General features: G+C 34.6%; 1 protein-coding gene across 1 annotated transcript in view; it reads left to right on the top strand.

Annotated features, from left to right (window-relative positions):
• The window catches only part of GRID2 (glutamate ionotropic receptor delta type subunit 2), a 1,375,518-nt gene that overhangs the window by 248,160 nt on the left and 1,105,474 nt on the right, over positions 1 to 21,884 (top strand). Inside the window, exon 2 of the mRNA XM_070612619.1 lies at positions 20,358 to 20,513. Coding sequence (XP_070468720.1) covers positions 20,358 to 20,513 — 156 coding nt within the window. The remainder of the gene's footprint in view (positions 1 to 20,357; positions 20,514 to 21,884) is intronic.

Below are 21,884 nucleotides of genomic sequence, written 5' to 3'. Positions count from 1 at the left end.
GTATTTGATTTTGGTGGAGGGAATGAGGAGCCTTTACTAGTTTGTCATCTCATCAGAACCTGAAGTGTAAACTTTTTTTTTTCCAGGTAATTTTATTGAGGTCATAATGGCTTTTAACATTGTGTAGTTTTGGGTGTACATTATTATTTATCAATTTCTGAATACACTTCATCGTGCTCACCACTAGTAGTTTAATTTTTTATAAAGATTTTTTTTTAATTTTTTCCTTTTTCTCCCCAAAGCCCCCTGGTACACAGTTGTATATTCTTTGTTGTGGGTCCTTCTAGTTGTGGCATGTGGGACGCCGCCTCAGCGTGGTTTGATGAGCAGTGTCATGTCCGCGCCCAGGATTCGAACCAACGAAACACTGGGCCGCCTGCAGTGGAGCGCGTGAACTTAACTGCTTGGCCACGGGGCCAGCCCCACTAGTAGTTTAATTTTTATGTGTCACCATACATATATGCCCCTTTATCCCATTCACCCACTCCCCAACCCACTTCCACTCTGGTAACCACTAGTCTGCCTTCTTTATCCGTGTATTTATCATCCACATGTGAGTGAAATCATGCGTGCAGTATTGATCTTCCTCTGTCTGCCTTATTTCGTTTAACATGATACCCTCAAGGTCCATCCATGTTCTTAAAATGGGATGATTTTGCCTTTTTATGGCTGAGTAGTATTCCAGTGTGTCTATATACCACATCTTCTTTATCCAGTCATCCGTAGAAGTGTGCTTGGGTTGCTTCCACATCCTGGCTATTATGAATAATGCTGCAATGAACATAGGGGTGCATAAATCTCTTGGGATTATTGATTTCAAGTTCTTTGGATGAATACCCAGTAGTGGAATAGCTGGGTTGTATGGTATTTCTATTTTTAATTTTTTTTTTAAAGATTTTATTTTTTTCCTTTTTCTCCCCAAAGCCCCCCGGTACATAGTTGTATATTCTTCGTTGTGGGTCCTTCTAGTTGTGGCATGTGGGACGCTGCCTCAGCATGGTCTGATGAGCAGTGCCATGTCCGCGCCCAGGATTCGAACCAATGAAACACTGGGCCGCCTGCAGCAGAGCGCACGAACTTAACCACTCGGCCACGGGGCCAGCCCCGTCTATTTTTAATTTTTTGAGAAACTTCCATACTGTTTTCCATAATGGCTGCACCAGTCTGCCTTCTCACCAGCAGTGTATGAGTGTTCCCTTTATTCCACATCCTCTCCAACATTCGTTGTCTTTTGTATTAGTAATTATAGTCATTCTGACTGGTGTAAAGTGATATCTCATTGTAGTTTTTATTTGCATTCCTGTAGTAATTAGTGATGTTTAGCATCGTTTCATGTGTCTGTTGGCCATCTGTATAGTAAAACATTTTTTAATTGAAGTATAATGGACATACAATATCCTGTTAATTTCAAGTGCACATCATAGTGATCCCCTATTTATATACATTACAAAATGATCACCATGATATCTAGTTACTGTCACCATACAAAGTTATTACAATATTATTGACTATATTCCCTATGCTGTACATTAAATCGTCATGCCTTATTTATTTTACCACTAGCAGTTTGTGCCTCTTAATCCTCTTCCCCTATTTCATCCCCCCAATCCCTCCCCACTCTGGTAACCAACAGTTTGTTTCCTACATCTATGAGTCTGTTCTGTTTTATTTGTTTTTAGCTTCTCCCTTAAGTTTGAAGCCGTTCTAAAAGCACTATATTTTTATTCCCTCCCCCATATTTCTTTTTTTTTTGTTTTGTTGTGTGTATGTGAGGAAGATTGGCTCTGAGCTAACATCTATTGCCAATCTTCCTCTTTTTGCTTGAGGAAGATTGGCCCTGAGCTGACCTCTGTGCCAATCTTCCTCTATTTTGTATGTGGGACGCTGCCACAGCATGGTTTTATCAGTGGTGTGTAGGTCCCTGCCTGGGAACTGAACCTGTGAACCCCAGGCTGCTGAAGTGGACCTCGTGAACTTAACCACTATGCAACCTGGTCAGCCCTGATATTTTATGTTTTAATGTCTTATTTTACATCTCTTTATTTTCTGTATCCCTTAAACACTTATTGTAGTTACAGTTGATTTTACTGCTTAGGTCTTTTAACCTTCATAGTAGTTTTTTAAGTGGATGATCCATTGCCTTTACTAAATATTTGCCTTTGCCAGTAGATTTTTTTCTTTCATATATTTTCTTATTTCTAGTTATGGCTTTTTCTTTTCCACTTAAAGAAGACCCTTTAACATTTCTCATAAGGCTGGTTAGTGGTAATGAATTCCTTTAGGCTTTGCTTGTCTGGGAAACTCTTTATCTCTCCCTCAGTTCTGAACGATCACCTTGCTGGGTAGAGTATTCTTGGCTGTACAGTTTTTGTGTCAGCACTTTAAATACATCCTGCCACTCTCTTATGGCCAACAACGTTTCTGCTGAAAAATCAGCTCATAGTCTTATGAGGACTCCCTTATATGTGACTTGTTGTTTTTCTCTTGCTGCATTTAAGATTCTCTCTTTATCTTTAAATTTTGCCATTTTAATTATAATACATCCTGGTGTGTATCTCTCTGGATTTATCTTGTTTTGGATTCTCCGTGCTTCCTGGACCTGGATGTCTGTTTTTTTCCCCAGGGTAGGGAAGTTTTCCACTATGATTTCTTCAAATAAGGTTTCTGCCCCTTTCTCTCTCTCTTCTCCTTCTGGGGCCCCTATAATGCAAATGTTAGTACCCTTGATGTGGTCCCAGAGGTCCCTTGAACTAACCTCATTTTTTAACGTTCTTTTTAATTTTTGCTGTTCTGTGATTTACACTATTTTGTCTTCTAGATCACTGATTCATTCTTGTGTCATCTATTCTGCTGTTGATTTCCTCTACTGTAATTTTCATTTAAGTTATTGTATTTTTCAGTTCTGATTGGCTTTTTCTTATATTTTCTATATCTTGTTGAAGTTCTCCTCCTGAGTTTGGTGAGCATGTTTATGGCCATTACTTTGAACCCTTTATCAGATAAATTAACTGTTTCCATTCCATTAGGGTTTATATTTTGGGAGGGGAGGATTATCTTGTACCTTTGTTTGGAATATATTCCTCTGTCTCTTCATTTTGTTTCACTTTCTGTGTTTGTTCCCATGAATTAGGTGAAACAGCTGCCTCTCTTGGTCTTGAAGTAGTGGCTTTTTGTCAGAACATCCCCTATGTAGGCTGCCTGTTCTAGGTGGCTTTGGCAGGTCAGCTGGAGCTGGAGCAGTCACAGGCTGAGACAGTGCAGGGGCTGCTTTGTCTGGACTCTCCCACCTGGACAACTGAAGCTTGGGGGGCACAGGTGGGAGGGCCTGTGGTGCACTGTACCAGGGCTGCTTTTGGGGGATGACTGGAACTGGTGTGGGGTAGGGTCCCAGGGCATGCTGGGGCAACCTTAGCAGATGGATTAGAACATCTGGACCATGCTCCTGCCTGTGCTATGAAGGTGGAGAGGGAACACAAAAAAATGGTACTTGCCAGTGCCTTCCACTCCCAAGCGAGTTCCACCAGTTCCCTGCGTGTTTCTCAGACACTGTAGGTTCAGTAAATGGATTTCTTTCCTGTATATCTAGCTTCCCTTTAAACTATTATTTTTTCACTATGCACAAGGGCAGGTGAACCTGTGAACAGACCGCTCAGTGATATCCCTCCCTGCTATAGGTCACTGTGTCAGATGTGAAGTTTCATTGATACCATGTCTTTTTCTCTCCTACCCATCTCTATGTGGTCCCTCTTTCATTGGTTGTGAAGAAGCTGTTCAGCCCTCAGTTCTTCCTCAGGAGGAATTATTCTATATGTAGGTGTAGGTTCAGTCTGTTTATGGGAGGAGGTGCTTTCAGGGTCTTCCTGCCCTGCCATTTGGACCTCAATCTTTAAAATTGTTTTGAAATACAATTTGAGAAATACATATTTCAGACTTAGAGGGACCATTAAATTTACCTACCCTGTCTTTTTACAAGACGTAAGTTCTGATGTTTTCCAGCTTCTCTAAACACTACCTAACTACAAGAGGAACAGTGTTAGATTTTTTGATAATTTAATTAGAAGAAAAGTTTCCTTATATTAAGCTAAACCTTCTTTTAAAACCATGCCCATTACACCTATTAGTTCACATAGATTAAATCTACAGGTTACAGAATTATGACGTAGAAGAGTCTTTAAAAACCACCACTTCTAATTCTTCAGGCTTTCTAGTTTAAGTAAATAACTTGCTGATTTATGTAACTGTGGCTTTTTAAAGAGATTGCTTGCCAGCTCAGACTGACAGGGAATCAGGTATTCCTTTCTAAGCCTAGGAGAACCATGGCTAGAGGAACCTCTTCAGGATAGTAGGCAGCCCCATGGAAGATACATCTGAAAATGAGGCAAAGTAAAAGTAAGTGGAAAGAATAAAAATTCAAGGTTCTTTACCTGTAAGTAGAGAGCTTAGAGAAAACAGTTGTGAAGCAGGTCTTAATGAATGCTGAGTCCATAAATAGGTGATGATCACTTTCCAGGGCTATTGGATCTTTAACTTCTCCTTTAATAGCCCTCTTTGGAAAACTGAGTGTATAATATCAGCATTAAAAAGCCTTAGGAAACATCAGTAAGATTAAAAGAATTAAAAATCAGAGTCCATCCTCTTAAACTTTAGCATACATTAGAGTCACCTGGAGGGCTGGTTAAAACAATTTGCTTGTCCCCACTCCAGTTCATAGTGATAGTTATGCTGCTTTTCTAGGGGTCTTTCTTTGAGAAGCAGGATTCTCAAAGGTAATTTTTCTTAGGGTAATATATTATCTAAGTAATTACTCTTAGAGTAATATATTCCTGGATGGTTAGCAAAATTTCTTCACATAGGGATCCAAGATTCTTTCAGCTTTTAAATTCACCATCCCATGAGGTCTCATGTGCATCCAGACATCAGGAGACAGAGGACAGCATAGGCTAGCTTAGGTTTTAGCTGCTTGTATTGGAAATGGCACATCTCACATTTATTTACATTCTTTTGACCAAACCGAGCTAGAAGCTAGAAAAATGTCAATGGAATTATTGCTTCTAACACCAGAGATCCTGATTCAGTATATCTGGGGAGGCATGTTTATTTTTTAAAGTTCCATCACTGATTGAGTTATGTCACCATGTTTCAGAATTCTGGTTCTACTAGTCAGCAAAGAAATATTCAACAAACAAATATTGAGTGTATAGTATATGAAAGACACTATGCCAGACATGGGGTACTATAAACTTTGATGAAAAGTCAAACTTCAGCCCTGCCTTTTGGAGGCTTCTAGCCTAATGAGGAAGAGATAAACACAGGACTTTTATACCAGACTAATTTTTTAAAAGTGTATTAAAACTCTGTCTCCACTTCCTCACGTCCCATTCACTCTTTAACCCATTTCAATCTGGCTTCCACTCTTACCAGCTCCATTGAAATTGATTATACTAAAATAATTAACAGCATCTGTGTTACTAAACACAAGAGAAGGATACTTATCTGTTCTCATATGACTAGTTTTCTGAGTAGCATTTCATATAATTGACCATTCCCAATTATTTAAAAAACTTTTTTTTGCTTTTTTTTGAGGCTATTTTTATTTGGTTTTCCTCCTGTATCAATGGCGGTGACTTGTAATCCATAGTTGATTGTTTCTCTTCTTCTAATTAAGACTGGATTGCCTCTGGGATCTGTTTTGGTCTCTCTTCTTCCCTCCATTTGCACTATTTCTGATCTGACCATATGCAGTCTAAACCTTTAATTCACAAAGGTATATGGATGAATTTCAAATATATGTCTCTAACTCAGACCTCTTTTCCTTAAGTTTCATTTCCAAGTATTCAATTGCCTACCTGACTTCTCTACTTGCATTTTAATAGACATCTGATACATAACATGTACAAAAGGGTACTTTGATTTACCTCCTATTACTCCATCAGTTATTACTGTTTCAGTAAAATGGAACCTCCGTTGACTGAGTCAGCCAAGAACTGTGTTGTTTTTATGATAGATAAGGCATCAACATGTATGTCTCATGTTAAGTCATCAACATGTACCTATCAACTGTATCAATCAGGAAGATGGTAGGACTTGCAATTGGGAGAAAGAATCTGAACCAGGTTTCACTTTATTCAATGAATCTGTTGGTTGGTGAGGAGGTGGCGAGTGAAAACGATAAGGAAGATAACACGATAGTATAGCCAGATGGCAAGGGTTTCAGAAGAAATGACTTTACTCTGTGGTAGAGGAGTAATGGTTTAGAATTATTTTAAGGAGCTACGCAATATTACCTCCGATTTCTGGTTGCAATAGGTTCTGGTATTTAAAAAAGTAAATCTCCAGTTGAGCAATGTCCTCTAGAGAAAGCTAGGCTTTATTCAAGGCCAGCAGTCTTCCATAAAGGAGTTGAAGATATTAGTGGAATGCAATTACCATGGAATAAAATGGGCAGATTGGAGAACAATAGTTGTTGTGTAAAGGTATGGGAGAAATTAATCAAAGGAAAAACATAGGGAGAAAATGAAAGATGATAATTTGTTAAAGAAACAGGTATTTTGGACAATAACCAAAGATGCCAGAAGTTAGAATCATGATTGGATTAACTGGCATCAGTTTCATTAAGAATCTCACAGGCTTTCCAAGCTCCACATAGAGTCTTGCAATGAATTTCTGAATAATTTTGAGACTTAATCTCTTAAATTTTATTCAAAGTGAACTCGTAAAAACTTGTTTACTTATTTTTTTTTAAAAAAACCCAAGATTTATTAGAAGTTTAACTTCAAGACTTAAGATAAGAAATCCTATTACAGGATTTCTAAGAATCTACTTATGTTTTCTTCATACACTTCCCCTAAGCATCTTTACACATCAGCAATGCAGTAGAATTTTTTCCAGACTCAACTTATTTTTTAACTTGGGCTCTGTGGTTAATTGCTTTACATCAAATGCCATAAATAAGCATTCTTACTGGACATGTTTTGACTCTTTACATCAAGAGGTTAATAAAAAGCCGTAGTGTATTCTCTGTCATCTCTTCTAACATGGTCCGCAGCCACTTAAGCAATCAGCTCTTTCCAGCTGCTATTTTATTTTCTTTTTCTTCAAAAGAGAAATACTACATAGCATGTCATTGAGTCAAACTCTAAAGAAATGAACTAAGAACACACTTTCAAAGCATTCGTTGTTGTCTTTTTTTTGAGCATATGTTTTTCTAAAGTAATATATTTTATCTCAGGAATGGACTAAACTTTTAACATACAGTTTATTAGTATAAAAACTGTAGGTTTTTTGAATCCAGAAAGTTCTAGATACAAGTCATAGCTCATTTACTTTCTAAATATGTGTTTGGGTAATTCACCTAACTTTTCTGATGCTCAGTCTCCTCATCTGAATTTCAAAGTTTAAAAATATTATTGCTCTTTTTTTTGTTTTTTGAGGAAGATTAGCCCTGAGCTAACATCTGCCGCCAATCCTCCTCTTTTTGCAAGGAAGACTGGCCTTGAGCTAACATCCATGTCCATCTTCCTCTATTTTATATGTGGGACACCTACCACAGCATGGCTTGCCAAGTGATGCCGTGTCCGCACCCGGGATCCGAACCGGCAAACCCCGGGCCGCCAAAGTGGAACGTGCGCAGTTGACCAATGTGCCACCATGCCGGCCCCTGTTGCTCTTTTCTTAAGAATAAAACTCACAGTGGCAAGCATAGCCAACTTTGGCCATTTTTGTAAGATTTATTATCAAGCAAGTTATTATTTAAAATAGTAATTGAAAGTTGATTTCCTGTATTTGACTTGTAGATAATCAAAAACTATAATTATGATACAGATCTTAATAGATGGAAGAACTTGTGTCCATTCTATAACTACGTCCATCAAATAAATACCTAAAAAAAAATATTGCCATTCTCCTAAGGAAAATCATGTCTCATTTACTCTTGTCTAGTCTACAATTAGAACTACTGTTTATGAAATATTTTGTAGGGCAACTGCTTATCAATTTTTGTATGCTGCTCCCTAACATAGTTCCTTATTCAGTATATGGAACTGCACAAAATTGGACATGTTGGAAAGACAAGTTTCAGTAACTTCTGACAAAATCTTCAGTTTTGCTTGTTCAATGTGCTCATGTAATAAAAAATATAAAATTACAAGTGGGTTCAGAGTTAATGAAACTATGAGGTTTTTATTTCTATCAGAAAGATACCTTTTTCCTACTGGAAATTTTCCACACCACCCATTCTTTTTCTTTGGAAATGAAGACCATATTTTACAGTTCTAAAGTGCTTACTTACCTAATTAAATCAACTCAGATTGGTAAATGATTTGTTTGATTTAGAAGCAGGGTGAATTTTTAGCTTATGCATTAAATCAGAATTTTTACTATGTAGAAGAACCCTAAATTAAATTATTTGTGTGCAAAATGTGCTTGACTCTTCGAAAAGCATAGCATTCACATTACTTTTTATACAAATATTTCTTTGATGCATCATTTTCATACCAGTTTTCACACTTTTTTATGGTAATTGAAGGTGGTATTAAAATAATCTAATGAATTATCATAAGAGAAAGTTAAATCTGTTCCATTTTTAAAAATATCTGCAAATTTTCTGAGTGAATATACTTTTCAAGAAGCTTCCTTCTTACAGTCTTACCTTATTTTTAGTGTATCATTTCAATTTGGGAAGAGTTTGAATTGCTGTGCAATGTTCAAAAAGTCTCTTTTCACAAACCAATTCTTTCTGTTCTTGTCATCACATTTAAGTTTGCAATAATAGGACATTGCTTCAATTAAATGTATGTTACAGAGAAAGAGACTGAAACACAGGACATAAAACTTTGGAGAATTTCACAGATTCAGTATGAAAATATGGACAGGAATGTAAAGAATTAAACAATGCCATTTTCTCCCAAGATTTTTATAATGGCAAAATATACATAATATAAAATTTACCATCTTAGCCATTAGTAAGTGTCCAGTTTGGTGGTATTTAATACATTCATGGTGTTGTGCTACTATCACCACCATCCATTTCTAAAACACTTTTCACCTTGTAAAACTGAAACTCTGTACCCATTAAACAGTACCTCCACTTTAGCCCTTTCTCCCTGCCCCAGGACACCACCATTATACTTTCCGTCTCTATGATTTTGACTACTCTAAGTACTTCATCAAAATGGATTCGTATAGTATTTGTCCTATTGTGACTGACTGACTTCACTTAGCATAATGACCTCAAGTTTACCCAATTGTAGCATATGTCAGAATTTCCTTCCTTCTGAAGACTGAAGAATATTCCATTGTATGTATATATCATATGTTCCTTATCCATTCATCCATCAGTGAACACTTGAGTTGCTTCCACATTTTAGCTATTGAGAGTGATGCTGCTATGAGCATGGGTGTACAAATATCTCTTCAAGATGCCGCTTTCAATTTTTTGAGGCATATGCTCAGAAGTGGAATGGCTGGATTGTGTGGTAACTCTATGTTCAATTTTTTGAGGACTGCTATGCTGTTTTTCACAGCAGCTTTACCAGTTTACATTCCCACCAATGGTAGATGAGGGTTCTAATTTCTCTACATCTTTGCCAACACTTGCTATTTTCTCTTTTCTTGATAGTAGCCATCCCAATGTGTGTGAGATGGTATCTCATTGTAGTTTTGATTTGCATTTACCTAATGGCTGGTAATGTTGAGGATCTTTTCCTGGGCTTATTGACCGTTTGTATATCTTGTTTGGAGAAATGTCTATTCAAGTTATTTGCCCATTTTTGGATTGAATTCTTTGTTTTCTGTTGAGATTTAGGAGTTTTCCATATATCTGGATATTAATTTCTCACCAGATATATTATTTGTAAATCATCAGATTTCTAAGTATTTTCTCCTTAAAGTGAGTCTTTTTTATAATATATAGTTGGATCATGTTTGTTTAGCCATTCTGCCAAACTCTGTCTTTTGATTGGAGAGTTTATTCCATTTACATTTAAAGTAATTACTGATAAGTAGACACATATCATTTTGCTATTTTTTTCCATATGTCTTAAAACTTTTTTGTCTCTCATTTCCTGCATTACTGTTTTGTTTTTTGCTTGGGTGGTTTTTTGATGCAAAACATTTAAATTTCTTTCTCATTTCCCTTCGTGTCTATTCTATAGCTATTTTCTTTGTAGTCACCATGGGCATTACATTTAACATCTTAAACTTATAACACTCTAATTTGAATTTATACCAACATAACTTCAATAACATGCAAAAACTCTGCTCCTTTACAGCTTCATCCTTAGCCCTTTCTGTTGTTGATGTCACCAAATTACATTTATTTACATGTGCACACCAAAACACAACCTAATAATTCTTTTGAATGTATTGGTCTATTAAATTATGTAGAAAACAAAATGAGCAGTCACAAACCAAAGTTACAATAATACTAGCTTTTAGACTAATTGTCTTTTAAAAAAAATATTAGTGTCTTAAATCATGTAGAAAATAAAAACTGCAGTTACAAACCATCATTACAATAATACTGACTTTTATAATTACCTATGTATTTATCTCTACTGAGATCTTTATTTCTTCATGTGGCTTCGAGTTGCTGTCCACATCCTTTCATTTCTACCAGCAGGACTCCCTTTAGGATTTCTTGAAGAGCCAGTCTAATGATAATGAACACACCCTCAACTTTTGTTTATCTGGAAATGTATTAATTCCTCCCTTAATCTCACCTACTGCCTTCTGGCCTCCAAAATTTCGAATGAGAAATCTGCTCGTAATTTTGTTATCACTCACATATTAAGAGTGCCTTTTCTCTTGCAGCTTTCAAGATTCTCGCTTTGTCTTTGTCTTTAGACAGTTTGATTATAATATGCCTCAGTGTGGGTTTGTTTCAGTTCATCCTACTTGAATGTACCTGTGCCAAGCTTCTTGGGTGTTTATATTCATGTTTTTCATCAACTTTGGGAGATTTTCTGTCATTTCTTTAAATATTCTTTCTGCTCCTTTTTTTCTCTCTTCTCCTTCTGAAATTCCCACAGATTCCTTAGACTCTCTCTACTTTTCTTCATTTTTTTTTCATTCTGTTCCTTAGAATCGATAATTTCCATTGTCCTATCTTTGAGTTTACTGATTCTTTATTCTATCCATTCTTTAAATTCTTCTAGTGAACTTTTCATTTTCATTTTGTTCTTTTCAGCTCCAGAATTTCCTTGTGGTTTCTTTTTAGGTTTTCTGTACTTTTATTGATATTTCCATTTTGTTCATCCCTTGTCTTCTTGACTCTCTCCACATCTTTCTTTAGTTCTTTGACCATCTTAAGGCAGTTATTTTAAAATCATTGTCTAACAGACCTGCCACCAGGTCTTTTTCAGGGTCAGTTTCTATTGATTTATTTATTTTATTTGTTTAAGTGGGCCATATCTTCTTGTTTCTTTATATACCTTGTGATTTTTTGTTGCAAATTGAGCATTTAAATCTAATAATATGGTAACTTTAGAAGTCAGATTCATCCTCTTCCTCAGAATTTCTTGGGGTTTTTTTGCTTTTGTTTTTATGTATTGTTTTTACTTTTTAAATTGGTGTAGGCTGTCTCTGTGCCAAAGATCACCCTGAAGTGTAAACCTAAGATCTTTTCTGATCTTTTCAGAACCGGCACCCTTCCCTAGGCACGTGTGGTGACGTTTAATGTTCCCATGTATGTAGTTGCTTTTGAATGTCCTGGTTGGTGTTGTCTGGCTCCCAAAAGAGAAAAAAAGAAACGTGAAGGGGGAAAAATAAAAGAGTGTCAACCATTTAAATCCCCCAGAGGTCACTTCAGCCAGAGAGGGAGGGGCTCACAACAGTGGAGGGCCTGCAACACTAATGGCTGCCTGCCTCCTTTTCTGTATACCTCTAAGAACAGAAGCAGCAATCACTCCTCAGAGTACAGGTCCCCTATGTTTAGAGTCCAGGATCCTTTTTGCCTTTCCTGGCTCCCACAAGCTGTGTGCAAGGTGCTCCTGGAATGGCTTAGAGCTGTCTGTCAAATGGCGAAGGGGTGGAGGATGTGTAGCTGTTACCGAGCTAAGAGCTGAAATTGACCAAAATTATCTGTGCTTTACTCTCTAAGCCTTTCCCTGGAATTTGCAATCCTTCAATATACTCCAGAGTTCCAAAATAGTTACCTCAGACAGGATCTACCAGTGCAATTATTGTCTAGGTGGGGAAACAGATTCCTGAGGCCTCATACTGCATCAACTTCCCAGAATCCTTGGTACATAGTGCCATTTTTATAAAGAAACATCCAGATCATTGATCTTTCAATATCTAGTACTCCTTAAAAAATTACAAATAATGCTGATTAGAAGAACTGAATGGGAGTGTTTATTCCCCAAATGTCAAACTTATATAAAATGATTAAGCTATTCAGAGATGATCTATGTTCCAAAATAAAGTGATTATTTTAAAGATTAGCCTCCTATTGTGCAGCACCTAGAAAAGTCAGATTGTCTGTTCCTTAAGCAGCCTGAATTTTCTTTTCTCCCAGAGACTTATGGATGATATACGGCAGAGTCAGATGTTCAGGTGACAGTGTTAGCAATTTAAGTGTGCTTTGGGTTTCTGGATAACTTTACAAGAGTTCCAAATGAAATATGAATTCAAATGTCATTGGAGAGTTGGGCTGAGAAAAAGGCCTTAGAATGAAGAATCCCGTCATGAATTTAACTTAGCTAACGCTGTAACGGAATGTCACATTGCAACATAAATGCCCTCCCCTGAAATCTCTAGATAGTCATTGAAAATTTGGCTCTCTGGTGTAATATATACCCTTCCCATTTTAAGTCACTTCATCGTAATATATTGAGGAAAAATGAAAATTTAAAGATAACTGCAATACAAAAGTATTTTACGTATTAAAATATACCTTCAACTATTTATGTATAATCATTTTGGTGATCTGTTTGGAATTTTAAATCCTTCTAGTTATATCTTTGTACGCTTTAATGTAACTAATTCCCTCTGTGATCTTGGCAATATCCTCTTTGAGCTTGATTATCTATCTTTAAATAAGAATGATGCTTGCCTATAAATTAGTTAATTATGAGTGAAGTGGAAGTTAATACTTTAAGGTACTTTGAACTCTGAGAACAAGATGCTAAGTAAGCGTTAGATATTGTGGGAAGTAATGAAGCAGTTGGTTTCTATACCTGGTCACAATTTGAATATCACAGGCCCAAATAAATTATTAAAGTTCTTTAATATATAAAATCAATGACTCTGGCCTTGTCATTCTATTAGGATCATTAGTCACTGAAGTGAACAAAAAATTCCAGCTCCTTAAAAAATTAAAGGCTAGAGGTTTGTTCTGAACCCTGAATTTAAAAATATACCAAAGTGCGTATGTTATTGGAACTCAGCATCATTCTAAAGTAACTGCAAAAAATGCTATTAACATAATGTTTAGAAATTTACCTCAATTTAATTCTTTGACTATATTAGATAATTATTCCAGAAGCAACCTGAAGCATAAAATTTGAGAAAAAAAATATGTAAATAATTGAGCTAAATTATTCTTTAAGTAGTATAGCCTAAATCATTGTGGTAAATATTGTATCAGTGCAAAAGTTTGCCAAAAAATTACTGTTGAAAAACTTTAGTAAACTGGGCCTAGGTAAGGAAATTTCTCAAACAAAAAATAATTAAAACCTATTTGAGAATTTTAAATAAAATTTCATTGTAATAGTTATGAAAATCAAAATATTCCTATCACTTGGTAGTGTAGAACTCTATTATAATGAATATCTTGGCAGATATTAGACTCATAGTTCTTTTAGGAAGCTTGCTTTGAAGGAGAGCTGTGAATTCTGCCCGTCATTACCAGCTCTGGGTCTTGGGAAAGTTCCTTCACCTGAGCCTCATTTCTGTCTAAGGGTTTTCATTGAAACTAAGTGATCTAATTCCAGGAACCACTTAGTACAGTGCTTTTACTAATAAATGTTACTTACTTTCACTATTATTATTTATAATTATTATAAACTTGAGAAAAACATAATGGAGTCAAATTGTCTCTGATTCAGAATAATATTTGCTAATTGTCAGGAATTTGGTGTATATCCAGTACTTCCTTTCCAACAATTAGAGCTATTATTTTGGTTTACTTCCCTAGTCAGAGTGCTTGTGAAGGGTTGCATAAGGTGAACTGAGGAAAATATACCACTTGATGAAAGGAAAAAGTGTTCTAAAAACCTACTTCCTACCTGTGAAAGTATTAGCATAGAACATATTAGGAACATTTCTGTTTAATTAGAAGGGACTGTTGAAAATATTTCTAATACAGAATTAATTTGTGGAGGATAGCTCAATATAATTAATATTACTAGGCAGATTATTTTTATACACACATAGTCACAATACCTTCATTGTAATATCCCACTGAAATAGTAGCTAGTCTGTATGCTCAAAGAAAGATGCCAAATGATATAGAAAATGTTTATTTCCTTTGGTCACAATTCTGCTAATGTTTCCTGCTGTCTAGTCATATTGAACATATTCAACCATTTTTCTTCTTCCTCTGTGAACTGAGAGCAATATAAGTGGAGGGTGAAATAAAGGAGAAATCTGATTTTTATCGTATTTATAGTGTCTTTGATTATTTGCCCTCCTTTTGAAATGTATGCACAATTTTCACTGGCATTAGTGGGAATATCATGAGTAGATGTAAAAAAGGTACAGATCACTTGATTTGGATATCTACGCACAGTACAACTAATGTGTATGCACAGTGCGCAATTAGAATGAACTAAGAAAACCTACTTGTGAATAGCAGCATCTGTAACAGTGAGGATATATGATGATTTAACAATTCTAAGTAGCTCTGTAGAACAGTAAATCCTACTGTGACCAATAAATTGTCCCAAAGTAGAGTTTTGATTTTTTTCTTTATTTTAACCTCCTAAGCTAAATTGTAGAAGTTTCCGAGGCAAAGGGGAATAAATTTGATGTAAAAATACTCTTATCTTCATATTTTCTGCTACAGTTTTTCAATTTTAAATACTTCATGGCTTATAGTAAATGAATTTGATATGCTAATCACCCGACAAAGTACTAGTTAACGAATATGTGTATGCTTGTGTATGTGTATATTAGAATGACGTAATGTCTTATATATGCAATATATATAAACATACGTATATATGTCATGTTGTTATATCTGTATATTTTCATATACAGATATATAGTTTTTCTCCATAAAGTAAATGCTTGAAGTAGAAAAGGCAGAATATGGAAGAAATAGCTCCAAACTTGAAACCAGAAAACTTAAATTTCTACTCCACCCCTTCTAACTTTTGGCTCTGTAATTTTGGTCAAGTCACTTAAAATCTTTTCAAAACAATTTCTGAAAAATGAGATTTGTGCATACCATCTTTAAAATTTCTGTCAGCTACGAGTCTATGAAACCTACAATTGCCTATTTCCGTTATCATGTTATCAAAGCATCTTAATTCTGCTGTGGTCTGATTCAACGTGTGATAGATTTCATGTGTCAGCAGATCGTTTGTTAAGAAACAGAGTCTTGGCTTTGACGATTATCTCTGTATTAAGGGAAGGCTGACTGGATGTATGGATGGTTGAAAGGGTGGATGCATGAATGAATGGAAAGAAAGGGAAAAAAGAGAAGAGAGAAAAATGCTTAGAGAGAGACCAAGAAAGTCAACTCAGTTGCTTCAAAGGAAATTAAAGATTCACTACATATGGCACCTTTTAAAAGCTTATTCTTTTTAAGACTATATATCATAAGGAATTTTTATATATCAGGCAAAATTAAATGAGTAAAGAGTTTTAACTTTGTGACTAAAAAAGATTAGCTATCTTTAATTTCATCTGCAATTCTGAAATCTGACCATGTTTTTGGGCAATTGTTTCCTACAGGTCTTTTTAAATGATAGGGTTTTAAGCATAAACTGATCATGCAAGGGTAATGTAGATGTATTGATACTTGCTTGTTTCAATTTTTAGAATCATCTATTTTAAAAGTTATTCGATATGTTAGTTATATAAAATGAAATACCTAGCTCTTCCAATAATGCTACCGACTCTGTATGTGGAAAAATTTCTTCAAGACACCTATCAAAACCTTTTTCAGTATTTTTAGAGGAAATACTGAGGTGGATGAAGACATTTTCTTTCCTCCAATATCTTACCAGCTAAACAATATTTCCTCCACTTGCCTCTTATATGTATAAGACAAAAATTAATTTAAACATTCAAACTAAAAATGTAAGTGTATGAATAACACATTGTTGAATAATTTGGATCTTCTGGAGTCATGATAATACCTGTGATAATAAATTCTCATGCAGCTACATTTGTGAGTCAACTTTTGTTTTAATTTAGATTTAGTTGTAACTTACATTTTTACCCCTATGTTTGAATGTAGGTAAACAATTTTTCAAGATTATGCCTAACTAACTGTCACTTTGTGTGAATAAGGATAAGTAAAGCCTTTTTTTCCTGCCCATGGAAGGAGCATATCATCAACTTTTAATAATAGAGATGCCTAATTACAAAGTAGCATAAGGGATTATTTAGGAGGTGTTTTTTTCTTTTCTGCCTTGTTGCTTGGTTATTCTCCCCTCCAATTTGGCCAATGTGAAGTGTAAATAGAGTATGATCTGTTGATTAAACACTGTGTATGTGAGCATGCGTGTGTGTGTTTGTGTGTAAGTGGTGGAAAAATTATTTCATCTTGACAATAAGTTGAAGCCGCGTTTCACCTCAAGGTTGAAAATGAGACTAACAATAAAAACATGCTAATAAAATAGTTGGGACAGAACTAGATGCTGTGTCCTCATGTTAACTATATACGTAGTTATGAATGTTGCATTTCAGAAACTTTATATAGTTCAAAAAATAACTCTAGGATGTTTGATATTGGATTAGACTGGTAATATGTCTGTATTAATGCAAAGGATAAATAGATGGCATACTGTACTATTGGAAGTGCATAAAATAAGAAAGAACCTTCTTTCCTGACATTCTCTGGGTTCTTTTCAGAATACTTGTGTTTAATACAAAATGCTGCATGTGCTCTTTTGGTTAAAAAGTCAAATTGAGATGAGGTTTTATATATATATGTTTTTCAATATATATAAGGATTTTATATGTATATAATATATATATTTTAAATACGTAAGGATTCGATATATATAATATACATATATGAAACTTCATATATATATATACACACACACACACACACACAATAAATAACTGAATTTGAAATGTTGAAATGTTGGTTAAGAGTTCCTGTTCTTTGGTTACACTGTGTGAAGTAAGATGAACGGTTTCTTCCGTGTACTTCCGTGCTGTTTGCAGAGAGATGAATGCTTCTTTTGTGCATTTCCCTTCAGTGTATGTTAGTTAATTCAGCATAGAATTGACTAATTTGCTATCATTTCTGCAGGTTTCTGCCATTTATTAAGCCAGGTTTAATGTTTAAGACCATTTTAAGTGTTCTGTCAGGTAATAGTAAAATGCATCCATTGAAAATGTGTTACCAATACTCAGCAGAAGTCAATAACATCACCCACTATAAAACAAGGTTGATTAGAAACTCTTCCTTTAAAAGACTCATTTAGAATCTATGAAGCATCTCCGTATAAACATACATCATTTCTTGGTGAATAGACATTTAGATTATCTGGTTTAAAATGAATTGGTTGTTTCAGCTCCAATTATAGCACATTTGTATCACACTTCCTAACAAACTGCTAAGGAGATTTGTATATCCGAATCTGAGAGTATTAAATTTCGATGTAATGATTAATCTAGATTCTCATAAGAATTACCACAAATTCAAATGAGTTTTCATGAGTGTGGCTTAAAGTTAGCAAGATAAATCTAACATTTATTTCCTAAATATTTTCACAAAAATTTAGTTTCTAAACTAGATGGCTATCTGATTCAGAAATGACAGAATAGGTCAAAAATTAACATTTATTTTATACATTTGATTACATTAATAAAATATTAATATTCTCTCTACAGGCTATATGACAATATAATTAGGGAGTACTTAATTTATCTATCAAATTTTAAAATAATTCTTCACCCTTTCTTCATGTTCTTAGCCATGGGCAGGTATTCAAAGTATATAGGAAATGGAGAGCAAGGGTTTGAAGATTCTGGTCAAAGTCATCAGTACAATCCAAGCAAATATGTAAGAGCAGTGATAAGAGAAAGCCAGGTTCACACAGTAAACTTCTTAGACACTCTACCTTCCCTAGAAAAATTAATCATCACCTTCCCACGGTGAAGTCACTCAGAGTGAAGAGGTCAAAAGTCACCTGGAACACTTGTCGGAAATGGACATACTTTCACCCTTGCTTTATCATGTGTTGGCTTTAATGATGTATGTTCAATATCATGGTGTGTCTTTCACTAGAATGCTTAGGGCTTCAGCCAGAGAAGTACAAAATCAACAAAACTGGTAGATGCAAAGTGCGTCTGCTTCTGTATATATATGTGTGTATGTGTGTATATTTGTGTATGCACATATAGTCTGTGATCATCTCTTTATATATGTGTGTATAATACCCATATTTTATTTATATATGGAAAAAAGACATTTTCATAAACATACAATTCTTTTTGCTCCCCAAAGCCCCAGTACATAGTTGTATATCCTAGCTGTAAGTCATTCTAGTTCTCCTGTGTGAGACACCACCACAGCACGACCTGATGAGCAGTGTGAAGATCTACACTCAGGATCCTAACCCGTGAAGTCCAGACTGCTGAAGTGGAGTGTGCACTCAACCACTCAGCCACGGGCTGGCCCCATAATGATATTTTTATATTCACATACAATGAATATTATAGTCAAGAAATATAAATTATATGTATACAGATATGTGTATATAGTCATTCTTTCATCATGTTATTGATCCTGAGGTGTATGTGTTTTTCTATCAGGAGAGAATTTACTTAATTTACTCAAAAAGACAGAAAGTACATTGGCCCAAATATTTATAGTTTAAAAAGTAAACAGTTTAAAAATTTGTGCTTGCTTAGAACTGGAAGAGTGAGAATGAATACAAATAAAGCATGCATGCATGAATACAAGTAAAAATTGGAAAGAGTCTCCAAGATATGCAATAATCAGGATCCCCATTTGAATACTTTTATTCCTTATAGGTATAATCCTGGAAGGCAGTATACCATAGTGATTCAGAGCAAGCATGTTGGAGTCAAGGAAGCAAGGGCTCCGGCCCCATTGTGAGACCTTAGGCGTATTTCTTGCACTGAATCTTAATTTTCAAAACTGTATGTGTATGCACTTGTATACATACACATAATTATTTTAAGCATTAAATGAGATGCTGTAATATGAAAAAATTAATAGAAAATATTAAGCTCTATTTGGATTACAGCATTAAAAAAACACTAACGTTTATTGAGGTCTTACTATTTAGTTATCACAATTTACTTACATTTTGCATGCATAATATCATTTACAACAATTAATAATCCTAACAGATAGGTATTATTTTTATCGTTAGATTTTACAGATGATGAATGTGGGGTTTAAAATATGAATCCCTTGCTCAAAATCGTATACTTAACAAGTGGTGGAGTCAGGATTTGAAATCAGTTTACTCTTAGAACTGGTGTGTTTAACTCATACACTGCTGAGAAACAAAAACTTAATAAAGTTAGTCACAATTCTTATCATTGTCACTATTATTACATATGAATGAAAAGTGGCCATAATTATCCACCAGAACTTAGGTTAGTTATTCAGGAAATATTTCCCCATTACTTCTGCTCAGAGATTTGTATGTCTGTAAACTTTTTATAAATATTATTGAATTTACTACTGAAAAAGATACTGAAAACCTTGTTCAAAAAGACAAAATTAAGAAGGGAAAGAAAGAAGGAAATAAAAAGAAAAATAAATTAATGTCATAATATAAATTTGATTCCTATGTACCGTATGAATAGACTCTCAGAAAGTTTCTTGATTTTATCTTCTGTTATTCAGAAAACATATTTCAAGCTATAAATTCCTGAAGATCTCACGATATAAGATGTCCAGTGTTTTAGCCACTTTGTCCTGGAAAAGCTTTTTATACTGATTCTATTATCTTCCCAATGTGCTCCCTGCAGTAACACTTTGATGTACTATTCATCATATCCATTTGGAAGAAGAAACTACATTCCTGCTTAGCTATCACATTGCTTCCAGTACAGTGTGTTTCGGTAATAAATAAAGTGCATGCTTTAAGTGAAAGTATACGTTTTTCAAATACCTAAGTCTCTCTGGCATATTTCCAGAGAGCATGACAGAATATTTATGTTATTGTTTAATGGCAACACTCACTTCTTTCTAGGAGCAATTTTTGATGAATCTGCCAAAAAGGATGATGAGGTGTTTCGCACAGCAGTTGGAGACCTCAACCAGAATGAAGAGATCTTACAGACTGAGAAAATCACATTTTCAGTGACATTTGTTGATGGCAACAACCCTTTTCAAGCAGTTCAAGAAGGTAAGTCCATCAGCAGTCCACGTTTTTTTTGTTCAATTCAAATGGCAATGAAATTGGATTTTTAAAAAGCCATGAAACATGGACATCATTTTTTCATTTCTACTGCGTTGCTTTTCTTTGAGCGTGTTATTTTCTTGATGTTAATCCTGTGTTCCACTTCTGAAAGTGCAGAGGGTGCAAAGTTATTGTTTTCTTTGAAATATAATATGAAAATGGACCTAAATATATACAATAAAAGCTTTACAACATTTTATGACTTCAATGTAAATGAAACTTTCCCCAAAATATGACTTTCTATCTGAATTTTTACTTTTGACGTTTTTGAGGTAACTGCCACCTTGAGTGCTGTTACAACTTATGGTGATATTTCGGTTGTATTTATGAAAAATGTATCGCTGGAAGGAAAACTTTTACACACTACAAGCAAATCAAAGATATTGCAGTGGGATCCTAAAATATCGACCTAAGCATAAATTTTTTTCTCTCTTCAATGTGCCAAATGTTACAGCACTTTCCTCCGTTCTCTCTGTATACTTGAGTGAATTAAAATTCTTCATAGGTACATAGTCATAAAAATGCATATTATGTTTTTATACTAGAATGATCATTTGTATGAATGAAGGTTTTGAGCGAAACTTCTTAGACTAATAGAATTCTATTTTTGATGCTGTTATTCTAATGAAATATTTAGCCTTTTGATTGGAAAAGCACTCATTGTTCATGAAACTATTTGTTGCTAATCTATTTTATATTTTATTCTGATAATATATTTAGACCAAAGATACTAATTAATTTAGTCAAATGAAGCATTTGTTTCATTAAAACTTTAAAGAGGATTTGGCAGAAGAAAAGACAGACAAGATGTTTAATGTAGTAAAGTTGAGCAGGAAAGTTTTAAAGACAAATATTGAAGGGGTAAGGAAAATAAACGAATGTTTTTAAAAAGTGTCCTTTTCATCTAATGCTGTATCTATGTGATATACAGGTAAGCTTTATGATAATATGTTTTTGATCAGTAACATTAGCTACTGTTGAAACTTATTTATGCTTATTGCTGTATCTATGTGATATACAGGTAAGCTTTATGAGAATATGTTTTTGATCAGTAACATTAGCTACTGTTGAAACTTATTTCTGCTTATTTCTGTCAGTAAGAGAATGGATAGAATGATTAGTGGTCTAATGGATTTTCCCTCGTATTAATTTGATGGAGTGAAAAAATATTACTTTAATGAAATGAACAGGAGTGTTTTAAGCAAAAGCTGTTTTTTGCAAAGAATACATTGGTTATACTGATATGATGGACTTTCAACAAGTAAACATCAATTTAAAAAATCAGATTAATATAAACATTCCTTTATTTACATTTTA

The sequence above is a fragment of the Equus przewalskii genome, chromosome 3 (genome assembly GCF_037783145.1).
Source record: "Equus przewalskii isolate Varuska chromosome 3, EquPr2, whole genome shotgun sequence".
Lineage (NCBI taxonomy): Eukaryota > Metazoa > Chordata > Mammalia > Perissodactyla > Equidae > Equus > Equus przewalskii.
The sequence above is the reverse complement of the archived record's forward strand: the minus strand, read 5'-3'. Positions and strand labels throughout refer to the sequence as shown.